Raw genomic sequence first — 17,810 nt, forward strand, 5'->3', positions numbered from 1 at the left:
AGCCTGTTTATGAACTGACTGCTTATTTTGAAAACTTACGAACTGTGCCTGTTTTTGGATAATCCTCTGCTTATTCACTCAGAAAGACTATTGCCTGTTGGACTGATGACCTGTGTACTTGACCTGTTGCTGCACCTTTGGGACAATACATTTGTTTTGCTTGCCTTTCATTGTGGTTCTCTGCGCTGGGGTCCACAGCTAATCCAATGGCAGTAATTAATGCTTTTGAGTTCTTCTCTACATAAGCTGGCTGACAAGCTCTTAAGGGGTTCAATAAATCAGTGTGGTGTATCTGCCAACCCCCAAAGCTGCTAATCAAGACACCATTTTATGAAAGTTTTTTGAACCAAAGACAAATGTGTTTGAGTTTGCACAGGAACATGATTAAGAGGATATTCATTTATTGATTACTGCTGCTGTTGCTGCTGCTTGATGATTTTTTTTTATCTCTCTCTGTCTCTATATACATACACGTCTGTACACCAAGTCATGAATATCCCCTGAGGCATGAAGAAAGAATTTGTCTCTGTTGCTGAGATGGATGTAAGAACTTCAGTAAATCCATACCAAACCCTCTGTAAAAGCTTTTAAGTGTGGGCTTGCACCTTGCATTTACATTGAAAGCCTCAAAACCACATTGCAATAGTGTGAAAAAAGCCCTACACTGTTATCACGATATGGAAAAAGGCAATATACTGAGCAAAATGTCTGACATAACACTATACAGTGTGCTATATAGTGCCCTTGCATCCCAACAAGAAGGCCCCTATTTCAAAGACACCTATGCCTTGCATCAAGAAGGGCATCTGGTGTAAACGTTTAAGCTAAATCAACAGGCAAATTAATGTAGGATCTGCTGAGGTGACCCCCAGCGAAAAACAGGAGAATCCAAAACAGTTACACACATTGGGTATGGTATACAACAAACTTATATTCATCATTATTCCATCAGCATGTCATATAGAACTTTCATTTTTGTGTCAAGAAAATACAATTTGGCAATGTGTTTGTTCATGTTTGTGCATTGCATGTTGGCTAATTATTTTAAAATCTGATTATAAATACATATAACAGAGTCTACACATTAATTTTTGCAGAGTAAAATATACTCTGCCAGGATAACATTTGGTCCCAGTCCAAACAGAGTTAAATACACTCTATTATAGAATGAAACCAGCTCTACTGTCTTGTCAAATCACATTTTTCAACTCCAATAACAGTCATTCACAGCATGATAGAGTTTATTTTACCATGTGATGGAATGGATTTAGCACTATGACAGAGTATATTTAACTCTATTTGGACTGGAACCAAATGTTATCATGGCAGAGTATATTTTACTCAGCAAAATTTATGAAAATTTGTGTACAATTCCAGTCTGTGTCATCTTCACATAGATATCAATAAAGTTTACACACCATCCTACCGTCATGAAAGTGGCAATAGCTTTACCTGGATTGAAGCTCAAGGTGTTGAAGCTGCATTAGTTTCAGTTCTCCCCCTCACCTCAGTTTTTTCAAATCACTTCTTTTTTCTGTCAGTGACAGACTGATTCATCCAAAGTGTCTGGAGGAGAAATTATGCTCCTCCAGACACTTACAGATGCAGTCTTAGTCTACACTGCTTCCACTAAGGGTATGTATTTACTTATGTATAAATCAGGTCAACAAACTGCAATACTTTGGTTAAATCTTAACTTCCCTGCCCACATATCCACTGTGTTTTGAACTGTGCCAGCACAACATTGCTGATTAAAGGTACACTGTACTGTTCTCTGCTGTGGGGTCTCCAGTCGTGCTAAAATGACATGGCAGCTCATTCCTTTGTGCAAATTTCTCAGGATCTTTGGGGCATTTACCCATCTACATAGTTCTCAAACATGATGTGCATACAGTTCCATCTGTGGAGAAACAACTGATGGATATAAGGACATGATATAATAATCCAAGAAGGTGGCGTAGGCCAGTTTGCACTGTTTACTGCACGCTTATTGCATTCCTACTTCATGCAATCTCACCCCCCTGCCCAATGTGCTTCTATTAGCATTCCTGGCATCCATCTGTCTATGGGAGATGATGGTGTAGCATCCAGTTTGTTTGTTTTTTTTGGGGGGAGGGCTTTTTCAATTCAATTTCAATTTATTTCATTTATATAGTTCCAATTCACAACAAAGCTGCTTCAAGGTGCTTCACACAAGTAAGGTGTAACCTTACCAACCCCAGGAGACTTCCAGTTATGGCGTGCTGGTGATAGGTCGCATGAACCTGGCTCTGAGCTAGACTCCTGAGTAAAACTTTAAAAAGATGACGGAAAATGCTACTGCCTTTCCTCATAACATTGGGAAAGTTTGACAAGAGACTATGCCACCCAAAAGTCAGAAACTTGTACAACAGTCTTTAAAAGTAACAGTGCAGCTAACGCGACGGCTAGCAATGTGGCTAGCAGCACCTCCACAGCGAGCACTGCCACAGATGCTAACCAGGATGATACGGGGAATGCGCCTTCAAACAGTGATATACTGGCTGCCATTCAATCGCTGAAAACAGACTTTGGGGATAAATCTGCCGACATGCTGGAGGCAATCAACGGTATTAAGGCAGATTTGTTGTCACACTCAAAGAGAATCGGAGAAGCTGAAGAAAGAATATTGCAGACAGAGGAAGATGTGGTGGCTCTCTGGGAAAGGGTTAAAACACTGGAGCAAACAGTGAAACCACTCAGAGACAAAATCCAATCTATAGTTTTTCCAAAACCATGTCTTCAAAATGGGGGGGGGGGGTCAACTTATAATTGGGACCATCTTAGATTCAGGTCAATACAGTGTGTAAGAATGTCACATCCAGAACAGCCACATCACTGTTGTGTTACAGGTTTTGCTCAGTACAGCTGCCAATGTGAATAACATGTTTTCAACACTGACTCCAAGCTCCATGTCATGCAGACATTTAGGATTTCAGGCAAGAAAGACATTAGGAGAAAAAAAATGCATTTTAAAGCAAAACGCATAAGGCATCTTACTGCTTTGATGCCATTTTTATTTCAAAGAACATACGGTGCTTCCAGAAAGTATTCACAGCGCTTTACTTTTTCCCCATTTTATTATGTTACAGTCTTATTCCAAAATTGAGTAAATTCATTTTTCTCTCAAAATTCTACTCACAACACCACATAATGACAACATGAAAGAAGTTTTTTTTTTGGCAAATATATTAAAAATAAAAAACTAAAAAATCACATGTACATAAATATTCACACTCTTTGCTCAATACTTTAAAAGCAACTTATTCCAAAGTAGAGTAAATTCATTTTTTTCTCTCAAAATTCTACTCACAACACCCCACAACATGACAACATGAAAAAAGCTTTTCAGAATTTTTTGGCAATTTATTAAAAATAAATAAATAATAATCACGTGTACGTACGTTTTCACACCCTTTGCGCAAATACTTTTTTGATGCACCTTTGGCAGCAATTACAGCCTCAAATCTTCTTGAATATGATGCCACAAGCTTGGTGCACCTATCTTTGGGCAGTTTTGCCCATTCCTCTTTGCAGCACCTCTCAAGCTCAAAAAGGTTGGATGTGGAGCATCGGTGCACAGCCATTTTCAGATCTCTCCAAAGATGTTCAATCAGATTTAGGTGTGGCCTCTGGCTGGGCCACTCAAGGAGATTCACAGAGTTGTCATGAAGCTACTCCTTTGATATCTTGGCCGTGTCCTGCTGAAAGATGAACAGCCGCCCCAGTCTGAGGTCAAGAGTGCTCTGGAGCAGGTTTTCATCCAGGATGTCGTAATACATTGCTGCATTCATCTTTCCCTCAATCCTGACTAGGCTCCCAGGTCCTGCTGCTGAAAAGTATCCCCACAGCATGATGCTGCTACCACCATGTTTCACTGTAGGGATGGTGCCTGGTTCCCTCCAAACATGACGACTGGCATTCACACCAAAGAGTTCAATCTTTGTCTCATCAGACCAGAGAATTTTGTTTCTCATGGTCTGAGAGTCCTTCAGGTGCCTTTTGGCAAATTCCAGGCGGGCTGTTATGTGCTTTTTACTAAGGAGCTGCTTCCATTTGGCCACTCTACCATACAGGCCTGATTGGCGGATTCCTGCAGAGATGGTTGTCCTTCTGGAAGAATCTCCTCTCTCCATAGAGGAATGCTGGAGTTCTGACACAGTGACCATTGTGTACTTTTGCCTTGAGGGCCCCTTCACACATAGTACGAATAAGTACAAATCAGGGCGAATCACGGTGAAACAGCTCATATGAGCGAACCAGGAAAACATCGAGCCGACGGGCAGGCATGAATGAACCCGCTGCAATGGTGTCATGCACGTGAACACAGTGTGAGCAGCTGGGATGTAATGCACCACATCGCGCCGCTGATGTGGAGAACAATAAAATAAAAACCAGCTGTATAATTAGTGAATATCACTGGCTTGATATAAATAATAAATAAAAGGGGACGCAATACAGAACCCCGCAGTTAAATAACCCTGGTTAATTAAAAATGAAATGCCACTCACGGGATTCGAACCTGCAATTTCCAAAAGCTGATTACCAGACAGAAACCTTACCACTGCACTACCATCACTGTCTTATAACAAGAGCGTGAACTCAACAAGCAGATTACAAGCAGATTTACAAAAAGAGAAAAAAGCGCAATGATAACTGACCCAACGCCGTTTGTTACGGCATATTTCTGCTGATACATGACTGAAAGTAGCATATTTGTCACACTGTTGGCTTGTCGTATAGTCCTGCACCGGTCACAGACAGACAGACGTGGCATTCACATCGCCTGCTGTGTGTCCGCATGAACTGACGGTCTGTTTCTCTAGCCCATGTCAAAAGCAATATATGTTTTTATGTATTTCCACTTGAGGACAGCAAGCACACACACGCGTGTCCATCAAGACATGGTACGTGTTCTGCACCTGTGACATCCAGGACCAGAGATCTCTCAAAAGCTGTTGGCAGCCAGCCACGTCCCTGTCTTTTCAGTGCACAGACCAAGGTGTCACTCTTTGATCAGATGAGAGACACCTGGCCTGCGGGGGGCGTGCAAAACACACGCACACGTTGTGGGGGGAGCCGACACTCTGGCACGCCACATGCGTACTTGGCAACTTCACAGTCATAGGGGCACTTAGACATATTTCACCGCCAGCTCGAAAGTGATCGTCTGCTGACTGTTTTCGTGCTTATAGCACGAATGGCCACACATTTTCTAAGTGCCAAGCAAATGGTGTAGATGTTGGTGTGTGTCACCTGGAATGTGGCCAACACCTGTCGCAAGAGGGATCGAATGGGCTCACAGGGCACACTCTGTCTTTCAGCCGTTGGTGTGTGCAAATAGTTGTAGCAAGAGGTGTACGAGGTGTTGGAGCCAGCTACAATTTTACATGTATTGCATACAATTCCTGCTCCATGTGCAATTGGACCACATTCGTGCTATGTGTGATGGTGCGCTGACTGAGGCCTTTCTCCCCCAGTCATTCAGTTTAGATAGGCGGCCAGCTCCAGGAAGAGTCCTGGTGGATTTGAACTTCTTCCATTTACAGATGATGGAGGCCACTGTGCTCATTGGGACCGTCAAAGCTGCAGAAATGTTTCTGTACCCTTTCCCAGATTTGTGCCTCTGGAAATCCTGTCTCGGAGGTCCACAGACAATTCCTTTGACTTCATGCTTGGTTTGTGCTCTGACATGCACTGTCACCTGTGGGACCTTATATGTAGACAGGTGTGTGTCTTTCCAAATCATGTACAATCAACTGAATTTACCACAGGTGGACTCCAATTAATGTGTACAAACATCAAGGATGATCAGAGGAAACAGGATGCACCTGAGCTTAATTTTGAGCTTCATTGCAAAGGCTGTGAATACTTATGTACAAGTGATTGCTTAGTTTTTTTTATTTTCAATAAATTTGAAAAAAAAAATCTCCAAAAAACATTTTTCACATTGTCATTGTGGGATATTGTGTGTAGAATCTTGAGGAAAAAAAAAAAAGAATTTACTCCATTTTAGAAAAAGGCTGTAATATAACAAACTGTGGAAAAAGTGAAGTGCTGTGAATACTTTCCAAGTGCACTGCAATTACTTGTACATGTGTACGCTTTGAAAATAAGGCATCTATACTGATCTGTGACCCTTGCAAAGTAATTGAAATATTTATCCCTAAGGCACAAGCTCATCACGTGTCCACACACAGTGATCACTTTGTAATTATGCTGCTCTTGTATTTCATTAGAGGCCAGGTGCTGCAGGCCTGAGGGCCTGTCAGAGAGGTGTGGATGAAGAGAAAGCAAAAAGAGGGAAAGTAGAGAGAGAAACCATATGCTGTGAGCAAGGAGAACAATCTGTCAAATTTTCAGGTACTGCACACATACACATAATCAGCTGATCCAGCTGCATCATTCAAATCAAGTAAAGGAAGATTTAAGGGTGTACTCCACTAGGAACAAGTATGTTTGACCCCTAAAGTCTAGTTTGTTTGACTAGTGTGAGTGCTCTGGGTCATGGCCCGGGTCAGTGCACTGGCAAATGTCAGGCCAAATTTACAGAGTGGGTCTATGGTGTTGCCCAGTTGGACTCAAGTGCAGCCGCATGTAATGTGATCACAAACACCAGAGTACAGAACTCAGACATCAGTCACTGAGCAACTATTCAATTTATCAATTACTACAATATTGTTATTACTACTTGGATAATACAGTGTTCAGTTCACTCAACACCATTTGGCTTAAAAATGGGTCTGGTTTCTCAACTTTTTGATGAACGTGAATCATGGTCAAAGAGTAAAGACGGAAAATAGTTCCTCATTATCTGCTGCCTCCATAAAAATCTTGCCATGCACGTAGTATGATTGATTGATAAATCCCTAATTGCAAAATTTATTCAAATGGATTTGTCTTTACATGTTACTTGTAGTGTTGTATGTTACTTCATATATGTATATATAGCTAAACAATAGTCAATTAATCTATTCAGTTAATCAGTTAAAACTTTGCCGGGTTACTATATATAGCCTAATCCAGGGGTGGCCAAGTTCGGTCCTCGAGAGCCACATTCCTGACACTCTTAGTTGTCTCTCTGCTCCAACACACCTGAATCCAATGAAAGGCTCATTAAAAGTCTGCTAACAAGTCTTTCATTGGATTCAGGTGTGTTGGAGCAGAGAGACAACTAAGAGTGTCAGGAATGTGGCTCTCGAGGACCGAACTTGGCCACCCCTGGCCTAATCAATGTTAGATCCAAGATACATACATACATACATTGATTGATACATACATACATACATATACATAGAGGAGGATGATAGCACAATGACCACAATGAATGGTTAATAATGAATAATGAACCATAATACATACAGCCTTTTGCAATCCCACATCTGAAAGGTACTCTTTTGCTGTGTGTAGTAGTGTGGAAACTTTGCCATGGGACTATATATAGCCCGATCAAAGTTGGATGCAGTATACATAGATTGATTGATTTCATGCTCAAAATGTGTAAAACTGAAAGGGGGTCAGCTTTACAACCCTTACAGTTTTGTAACTGATACCTAACAAAACACATGGGCCTCCCCTCACTGACCCGTTACCAATTTGCATAAATTTAGCTATTTTATTATTCCACAGTAAGGAACTGATTGCTTTTATTCATGGAAAAATCATGAAGAGAGCCATATATGGCTCTATATCCACGTCAATAATCATTGTGTATTCAAAAATACCCATTCACACAACTGTGCATCTGAACATACCACATAATTCTTAAATACTTAGATACAGTGGTCTCTCGCTATATCGCGGTTCACCTTTCGCGGTCTCGCGGATTTTTTTTTGTGCAATTTTGCATGCTGCTTCTTTTTTTTTTTAACTGTCTGCTGTGCTTAGTTGCAGCCAAAATCTGGCAACAGGTCCAGAGACTACACTCGCTGTTTTGATGCAGAGCGCTCCAGCAGTGAAGAAAAAGCACGTGCATTGTGTTCTGCGTGTGTCTGTTTATAAGAATCTTCTCGCTCAGAAGAAAAAAAGAGCGCCAACAACTACCCATATCACTCGGAAAAAGACACCTGCCCCGAGGTGGAAAAACACGCTGCGGAGCGGCGCCACGATGAAGGCGCGATCAGAGGAATACTGGTCAGTTACTATTAATAATTTCTTATGTGTCCAACCTCGTAGGTTGATCGTTAAAATTAAATTTGTTAGTTCGAAAAGCCATCATAATTATTTATAGGAAAACGTTCTATTTTTATTTCTCAAACAAATGTTTGGGCCTGAAAACAGGTTTTGATCTTTGGTTTCATTCTATAATACTGGACTTATTTTTCTACTAAGGTTTGAACTTTGAGAGTGTTTACACAGGAGAGAAAAGTGAGAAAATGTGTGTAGTGAGGGGTTTTACAGCCTTAAAACATCTATAATAATTGTAAAAAATAATGCTGCTACTTCGCGGAATTCACCTATCGCGGGCTATTTTTAGAACGTAACTCTCGCGATAAACAAGGGAACACTGTACACACATGCAAAAAGGTATTTTAAGTAAATAAAATACTTATTTCTGAGCCATCATACATATAGTTTAACTTTTCAAATTTCTGTGCATTCATCATGTTAATTGACTATGGCTTAAGATCAAAAGTTCTTCTTCATGTTTGAGCTCCCAAAGACAGGGGCGTAGGTTTGCATATGGACCATAGGGACAAGTCACAACCAATATTTTGGGATGGCAAAATAGTCCCTACCAATATTTAGAATTTTTGTTTATATAACAAAATCATTCACTATTTTTTTGCGAACTCGATACTATAATTTTAGTTGTCATGTTTTGTGTTTTCGACGTGCCAGAATGACAGGGTTACCCATGTTGCAATTTCATTAGCTCACGTTCTTCTCACATGGACGTAAACAAAGCGCATCTCGTGGCAGGCAGTGCTTCATTTGTAAAGTGGGAGGTCCCGGAGCAGAGAGGATGGGTGGCTCCGGTAAAGTGTTGCCAGATGTACGATAATTATCGTATTTGTACGATGGTTGTGCCCTCTGTACGATGTACGATCTATAATGTGAAAAAACCCAATATGTACGATAATTTCAGTTGGTTGGCCAAACACACATCTCTCTCTGACACCCAAGAATCATTTTGCAGGCGTTGCACTCAGTCGGCATCAAAGACACACCACACACAGGGCTGCTGCTGGCTTTCGGCGACCGTCATTTGAAAGCCCGCCCCCTCTCATACAGAGTAATGAGTTCCCATCCAATCTGTGCCGTGACAGGAAGATTCCCCAACCATCTTTTTTTTCGAAACTTTATTTCAACAAATGCAATAACAAACGAACAAAACACAAGAGCAAAGAGATATACAAGAAAAATAAAAAAAAGTTAAAGTTCCTTATGGTGGTGTCAACATTTTTTCTGTGTTCAACAAAATCTGCACAAGTGGCCATGGCATCGGATGACAACAGCGACCTCGAGGTTGAATTCGACTCTTTCTAGTCTGGTAATTAACACGTTTGTGTCCCTTCACAGAAAAAAAAAATGTTTCTAGTCTGGTAGTGCATTTGCTTGTGCATTTGCGTTGTTTTTGTGCCATAGTTTCCCCATTACTATAATTACTGTTTAAAAATGTGACATAAAATTCTTTGTAAATTAAAAAAAAACGCTAAAATAGCTACGTTGTATGCGTTTTGTTTGTGTACGATAATTTCTCCCAAAATACGATCATTTTGAGGTTTTGGTACGATAGTTTCATATTTCATATCTGGCAACACTGCTCCGGTGCAGAAAAACAAGAAGGGCGGGGGGGAGGGGTTGTGAACAATGCTGTGCGCCACACTTACAATAAACTGCACACCCACACAAACACGCACACACACCTTCACAAATGACACTAACATCCTGCCTTTTCCTCAAAAATTACTACATTTATGTTTGCTGTCTGTCTCTGTACTTTTCTGTCACTTTTGCGCTCTTTTTCATACTTTCCCTTGTTTCAAAAGTCACCGAACGCACTGTTGGAAAGAACGGGTTCTTGGCTTGCTGTCAAATTTTTCAGAGTGAGGGCTTATATGAGAACTTACGGTAATGAGAATCAGTGGCGCACTAGTTTTTTTTTTTTTTTTTCAGCGGCGCACTAGTGTGAAACTTCCATGTTTTTCCTTTGCTTTATGACATCACAGGCTTACGTTTACCGTAATACACCATATATATCATTGGAAATCTTTTTTTTTTGGCAAATTAGGTTGCCAGATACCTACAACTGCATTATTGATGAAGAGAATAGATTATACATCTTGGTTGCAAAAACTTTTTTTTTTTTTTTAGCTCCACAAGTATTTTTTTGTTGTCTTGTTCTCTCAGGTGTAGGCCTATAGAATAGATTAGTGATTTTGGGTGCAATTTTGTTATTTAAGCTATTTGTTTGTTTGCCTACACACTTAATAATGTAAATAAAGTGTTAAATTATTCAGCATTATGTTGTCATATGTTATGTATTATGCTGTACTTGTGCGTCTAATGGTATGAGTGGGTTAGGGGGTGGTGGTGGTGGGCAGGGGGGCCGGGGGGGGGTATTGTCCCTACCAAAGCTGAGACCAAACCTACGCCCTTGCCCAAAGATCATAATTGAATTGGGGAAAAAAGCATTTAGGTACACTGCCCCTCTTCATGAATAAACTCCAGGATTTTCTTCAAACTCTGGGGAAGTTTAAAAATACTTTGCCAGATACTCAAGTTTTGTTCTGTGGATGATTTATTTAGTATTTCTGACATTTATTTTCCTATTTTTCACTCTTCTTATCTTTTGTTTTACCACTTTATTGTTGTTAACTAAGACTTTATTCATTTTATGTAACTTTTGTTGTGCTTGTGGTGCTGCTGTCTCAATCATGTCTCATGCAAATGTCAGTACTTCAAATCTGTGATGGCTAATTTGAAAATCACGGTTATGGGACCTTTTTGAACCTTTGTAACACCATATCAGAGGAAGACATCATTACATCATCAACTGTTTTTAGAAAAAAAATCTTCTTAAATGTTACATCTACAGTCCGTGCAAGGGCTGTATGTGCACTAGCATGTACGCTGCTTGTTACACTTTTGGGCAAAGAATTCCAACTGTTCATTTTTATTCAATTATTGCCAATTTTGCTTCTTAAATATGTTTTGGTGCTGCCCTCATACTTTGGGAAAAGTCGCATGTGACGAGATAAAAAAATTTTAAACATAACACAATGCCAAAATACCCTACGCTGTATGAGCATTGTGTTCTTTATAATTTGCAGTTGTTTAATTGTGCAAATTGAGGAATATTTGTAGATTACCATCTGTGCATTTGCAGGTATTAATGAGACAAATTTAACTCCACAGAAAGTTAGCTTTGAGTTTGCGGAAGTTAGCATGCATGCCAACGTCTGCAAAATGTCTTGTAAATGACTCCAGAGGTGTTATCAGGTTACAGAAACAGCATTTTCAGTTTCAGAAGTGTTTATTTCTCACTAGCTTTTTATATAATATATGACAAAGAAGATAAATTTATACGCTAACAAAGCAGAGTTGAGCAGCTTGCTACCAGCCTATGATGTCACCACGCTAATATCCGAGAAATGTTTTGTAAGTTCAGAGGTGCTATTAGGTTCCAAAAACAGCGTTTCAGTTTTAGAAGCATTTATTTCTTGCTAGCTTTTACACAATATACAGTGAGGAAAATAAGTATTTGAACACGCTGCGATTTTGCAAGTTCTCCCACTTAGAAATCATGGAGGGGTCTGAAATTTTCATCTTAGGTGCATGTCCACTGTGAGACACATAATCAAAAAAAAAAAAAAATCTGGAAATCACAATGTATGATTTTTTAATAATTTATTTGCATGTTACTGCTGCAAATAAGTATTACAACACCTGCAAATCAGCAAAAATTCTGGCCCTCAAAGACCTGTTAGTCCGCCTCTAAAAAGTCCACCTCCACTCCACTTATTATTCCAAATTAGAAGTACCCATTTGAGGTCTTTAGCTGCATAAAGACACCTGTCCACCCCACACAATCAGTAAGACTCCAACTACTAACATGGCTAAGACCAAAGAACTGTCCAAAGACAGCAGAGACAAAATTGTAGACCTCCACAAGGCTGGAAAGGGCTATGAGGTAACTGCCAAGCAGCTTGGTGAAAAAAGATCAACTGTGTTTTTCTGCACATGGGACAGGACGACTGCACTGTATTAACCCCTTAACGCCCATCGTCGCATATATGCTACAATCTCTGACTCAAATATGCAACTTACCAAATTGACCTGTATGCCCTGTTGTCGCAAATTTGCAACATACCATCATTATTATTATTATAATATTATAACATAAAGTCATTACCAGAATACCCAATATTACTATCTAGTTTTTGTGCAAAAGTGAAATTAATAATCTCAACATTATTTACCATCTACTTAAAGGCAAAAACACACACAAAACATTTTTTTATATACAGCTATATAAATATGGGCGTTAAGGGGTTAAGGAGAGGATGACTGGGGCCATGTATTGTGAGATTTTGGGGAACAACCTCCTTCCCTCAGTTAGAGCACTGAAGATGGGTCGTGGATGGGTCTTCCAACATGACAATGACCCGAAGCACACAGCCAGGATAACCAAGGAGTGGCTCCGTAAGAAGCATTTCAAGGTTCTGGAGTGGCCTAGCCAGTCTCCAGACCTAAACCTAATAGAAAATCTTTGGAGGGAGATCAAACTCCGTGTTTCTCAGCAACAGCCCAGTAACCTGGCTGATCTAGGGAAGATCTGTTTGGAGGAATGGGCCAAAATCCCTGCTGCAGTGTGTGCAAACCTGGTAAAAAACTACAGGAAACGTTTGACCTCTGTAATTGCAAACAAAGGCTACTGTACCAAATATTAACATTGATTTTCACAGGTGTTGAAATACTTATTTGCAGCAGTAACATACAAATAAATTACAAAAAAAAAAATTATACATTGTGATTTCCAGATTTTTTTTTTTTTTTTTGGATTATGTCTCTCACAGTGGACGTGCACCTAAGATGAAAATTTCAGACCCCTCCATGATTTCTAAGTGGGAGGACTTGCAAAATCGCAGGGTGTTCAAATACTTATTTTCCTCACTGTATGAGAAACATATAAACAGACAAAATGAAGCAATTTTGGAGAGACCAGCCACTATTGCCATGGCACAGCTCTATGCTGATTGGCTGCCATGCCCATCACTTAAAAACAAAACTGAACAGGTTGAAACAGAATATGACTTTTTACCCTCTTAAAATAGGTCAAGGTTAGCCATCTTTGAACTTGTCCAAGGTCTGTGTCCCAAGAATGTTCCCTGTAAATTTGAAGACTGTAGCCCAGTAATAGGTTTGGAACTATGCTGAGAACAGACAGATGGACAGACGAATGGACGCAAAGCTTTTGCAATAACCAATGGCCATATTTGATGGCCTCGGGTAAAAATTAATATAAATTATTTATATTTTGGTTGAACTGATTCAACTCTGTCTCACTCTTTGATAATGACAGTTCAAACTGTTCTTCTTTCCCTATAGAACATTTCTTGAAATACTCTTAAAAATAACTGCATTTGTTTCTCCTACTGAATACAATTCTCTTGTTTGGTTTGAAAGCAGACTAAATTTTAAATCTGAATGAGAAACAGAGAGAAGAGAATATAATCAAAGCACATCAGGATCACGGCTCCTATTGTTTATAAAAGCCTTTTTGTTTGTGTGATAAGACAGGAAGAAAACAGCGTCCTATCCAGCGGGTCACAGAGGAATGATCAACACATTCCAGCATAAACAGCTCAGCTCCGCCAGATTACTCTAATTTACAGAGAAGAATTTGGGCATTAGAGACCATGGTAGCTAACGCCTCCCTGCTGGCAGAACTTCACCATCAGTTGATGAACTAAACGCAATATTATTATTACAGATGTTTTCCTTTTTGGGCAAAGTTCAAGAATACAAAGGGGTCTGTGTGCGTGAGTGTGTGTCTGCACAACACCTGCATTAGGCAGCAGCCCTCTCCTTTAGCACTGACAAACAGGCCTGTGGGAATACTGGGGATCTGGGAAAACACAACAAAGAGAAACAAAAAGGGTCAGAGGGAGGAAGTGAACGAATGCTATATGCTGCCATATGGCTGTGAGTGCTTCTCTGGCTAATAACCAACAAGTTTTAATTGCCCCCAGTTAAGCTGAAACGACTAATCACAGAGAGAAAATGTGCTGTTCCTTCACCTGAAGCACTATGGAACTTCTTTTTCTTGAAACACAAATCATCGCGTGACACAATACCACTGTGCCCTGGGCCAAGGTAAAGTGTACCCACACTGTCAACTTTTAACGTGTTGGCAAACAGTAAAGCCAATAAAGCGTAGTTATTAAATCAACAGGACAACAAGGTCGTTTTGGGAAACCCAGCCCAGTTAATGTCGGTTTGGTTTGGCAGGATGAAAAGGTCGTGGCTGCTGCATAACTGGACACGGAAATACAGAGATTGTTTACCGCCAGAGTGGAGCTGAGGTACTCAGTCACTGCAACCAAGAGGGAAACTGTTTTGAATTGCATTCAAGTGTGAGGCTTTCTGTAAAATGACACGACTCTTCTATATTGTGTACAATCAGGCAGCGCAAACAAGACAAAGAGGACCCGGGCAAAACAGTTACTGAGCTTCATCTGCACTCATCTTGAGGCAGAAAGTTTTTGTTTTATGAGTTCTCTGTTAGGACTGCTTACTTTGGCACATTGAAGGAGTTTCTTGTTGTCCCTGTTGAGTTCAAATGTCTCCTGGAAATCAAGGTTGGTGGAAGCCAGTGAGATTGTGAGGTTGACCCATCCTACATAGGAGAGCATGGCATACTCCGAAAGAGCCTGCAGAGCCACACAGGTGTCCTGGGAAAAGGATTGAGAAAAGTCAAAGCTTGAAATATCTGCAATAAAGGTCTTTAATTGTCAGCAAGTAGAAGAAGTACATGTGAGGCCCTTCAGGTTGGTGCTTATTTGTGGATACCAAAAGTTTAAAACATGGGATTCTACGAGTCTCCCTGTATGGGACACCAGTCCATTGCAGATTACCTCCGCAGCCAAAGGCTGGTACCCATTTTACAGTTGGGTCGACTGGGACGATACAGTTTAATTTTCAATTTATTTAGTTTATATATCACCAAATCACAACAAAGCTGCCTCAAGGTACTTCACACAAGTAAGGTCTAACCTTACCAACCCCTAGAGCAGAGGTGGGCAATTAATTTTTACAAGGGGCCACATAGGGAACCTGAATTATGTCCAAGGGCCACACCATTGATAACTCGGCTGTCTCCCATTACAAATTTTACAAAAAAATTACCTGTTTAATAGATTTTATAGGTAATTTTTTTATTGTAATAATATGTAGATATTTAAATATACCTAAATAAACCTCTCTAATGATTTGCAACACACAAGCTTGACATTTTTAATATATGTAATAATAATCACAGACCTCATGTGGGCCGGACAGAGACATGCAAAGGGCCGCATGTGGCCCTCGGGCCGCAGTTTGCCCAGGTCTGCCCTAGAGCAAGCACACAGGCCACAGTGGTAAGAAAGATCTCCCTCTGCTGATACTGAAGAAGAAACCTCAAGCAGACCAAACTCAGAGGGGTGACCCACTGCTTAGGCCATTCTAACAGTTACAAAATTTTGCAAAGTTTTCCAAAGCAGAACATAACACAACAAAAGATGAATTTGCTGAGAAGTCCAGAAGTGCAGGCGTCCAGTCCACAGGCAGGGGTCATCCATCATGCCGTTTAGTGGGCCTGTTCCCGCGGCAGAGAAAGTTCCACATTCATTTCAGAAATTATGCAGTCATTAAATCAAGCACATGATGTCATCTGCACCTCGGACAGAGAGAAAAAAGCAGAATCAGTTGGCCAGAAAAACTACACCTAATGTAAAAATCATCAGCATTAAGCATCAGGACATCAGAGAAAATACTAAAATGATCTCTGGCCGCTAGCACTAAGCCTCACTAACACACCCAGAATTTAGATAGAGCTGAGGCCGAGACCTGCTTCGTTTACTAATAAAATGAATTTAAGTGTCTTGTCCAGTGACACAGACATTAAGCATGAAGCACAGACCTGGAATCGAACCCAATCTATAAAATGGCAGTTCAACTCCCAACCAACAGAGCTATCTGATCTATAAAATCATGGTGTTAGCACCAACACGTCTGAATAGAAAGCAGCTGTCACAGAACACAATTGATGCTATTTTTCCCAACATAAATTTGCCCAATGACATTTAATTAGCAGTACATTTGCTGAGCGCTGCATAACAATGCAACACAGGACAGTGTTTCACAAGGCAAAAATAAGCTGCATGCGATATGCTTCCCAACAGACTGGAAGAAAGGATCTCTTCTCCCAATGGAAAGAAAAGGGTAATTGCCAAGATTGTAACATAATAGGGGCATTGCACTGCTCTTTGGGCTAGGAATGGTACCTGCATGGATTATTCTCAATAGGACTCAGCCCTGCTCAGTGACCAGCGTAGTCTGGCTTCATACCCAAGAAGTCAACTGTATTCTGTGAGTACTCGTTGAACAAAAGCATGAATATAAGATGTGAGGCTTCATCACTGCAGAGTCTCTGACGTCTTTCAGTGAATACTAGCATTTATTAGCGATGTGTTCTGGCTCCTAATCTGTTCAATGATTGCATGGACTTCCATAATCGTGGAGTCCAGCAACTTGGGTACCTTTGTCAGTGGACAATGCTGTGATCCTGGTGGAACCAGCGAATCCTGGATTCCGGCACTCCAGAAGTTGAGTGAGGTGTTAGAGTGTCTGGGTTTATGATTGTCCCAAATTAATACTAATATTAAGGCTTTCAATATTTTCCTGAACGCAGCCCTCAGAAGTATATCTATATGCAGTGAAAGTGTTGAACCTGTCACAACATTCATGTCTCTGGATCCTCGACCTTTAAGAACAGTGACAACAAGAGACACGTGGGAAGAGCTTATGGAGTCATGAAGTATCAGGACAGCGGTCTTTGGCAGTGCCAATATCGTTGAGGGGGAACAAAGGACAAAGGTCCAAGTCTTTCAGGTCTTGGCACTTCCTGCTTTACTGTATGGTTATGAGACTTGGAGTCTAATGAGTGACCTAAGGCAATGCCCCAGTGTGTGTTGGGTAGCACTGGAATGACTGTATGTCAAACAAACTGTTTATTAGGGAGGCTCAGATGAACTATACTACTTGCATCATGAAGGAATGTCATTTACAACACTATGGCCATGTGGCACACTTCCTTGAGTATGATCGGGGGCAAGTGCCTCATTACTGAGAACCGTAGCTACTGGAAAATCCCAAAGGAATATCTACATATCACCTGAATGTGGAAGATAGATGGCGACTTTCAGGAGGTGAGGATGGAATGGTGGTCTGCCTGGGTGGTTGCCAGGTTCTGTAGTATGGTGGATGTAGCAATGTGAGGCAGCTGCACACACTCACAGACGTCACCTGATCTGCCTGACCTGACATGCATTGTAAAGCTTAAAACAGGACTGCAATGTGGAATAAATAAAATTAATGAGAACCAGCGGATGCTATGATGCTGCATCTCCATGACTGCTGTGAGATACAGCATAGTGGTGCCCTCTGAAGGCCCTGACAAACAACCTAAAACTGTCAAAAACAATCTGCCAGACATAAATACAAAAACACCAATACACAACTATCTCCAACAATACAAAGCACAAAGCAGGAGACCCACAAAACCACATCACTGACAGTTAAAA

The 17,810-nt window shown here is 40.6% G+C and overlaps 1 protein-coding gene across 1 annotated transcript in view; it reads right to left on the reverse strand.

Annotated features, from left to right (window-relative positions):
* The window catches only part of cpamd8 (C3 and PZP like alpha-2-macroglobulin domain containing 8), a 216,122-nt gene that overhangs the window by 48,810 nt on the left and 149,502 nt on the right, over positions 1 to 17,810 (reverse strand). Inside the window, exons 34-35 of the mRNA XM_034179799.1 lie at positions 14,763 to 14,918; positions 14,030 to 14,092 (exon numbers count right to left, since the gene is read on the reverse strand). Coding sequence (XP_034035690.1) covers positions 14,030 to 14,092; positions 14,763 to 14,918 — 219 coding nt within the window. The remainder of the gene's footprint in view (positions 1 to 14,029; positions 14,093 to 14,762; positions 14,919 to 17,810) is intronic.

The sequence above is a fragment of the Thalassophryne amazonica genome, chromosome 10 (genome assembly GCF_902500255.1).
Source record: "Thalassophryne amazonica chromosome 10, fThaAma1.1, whole genome shotgun sequence".
NCBI lineage: Eukaryota > Metazoa > Chordata > Actinopteri > Batrachoidiformes > Batrachoididae > Thalassophryne > Thalassophryne amazonica.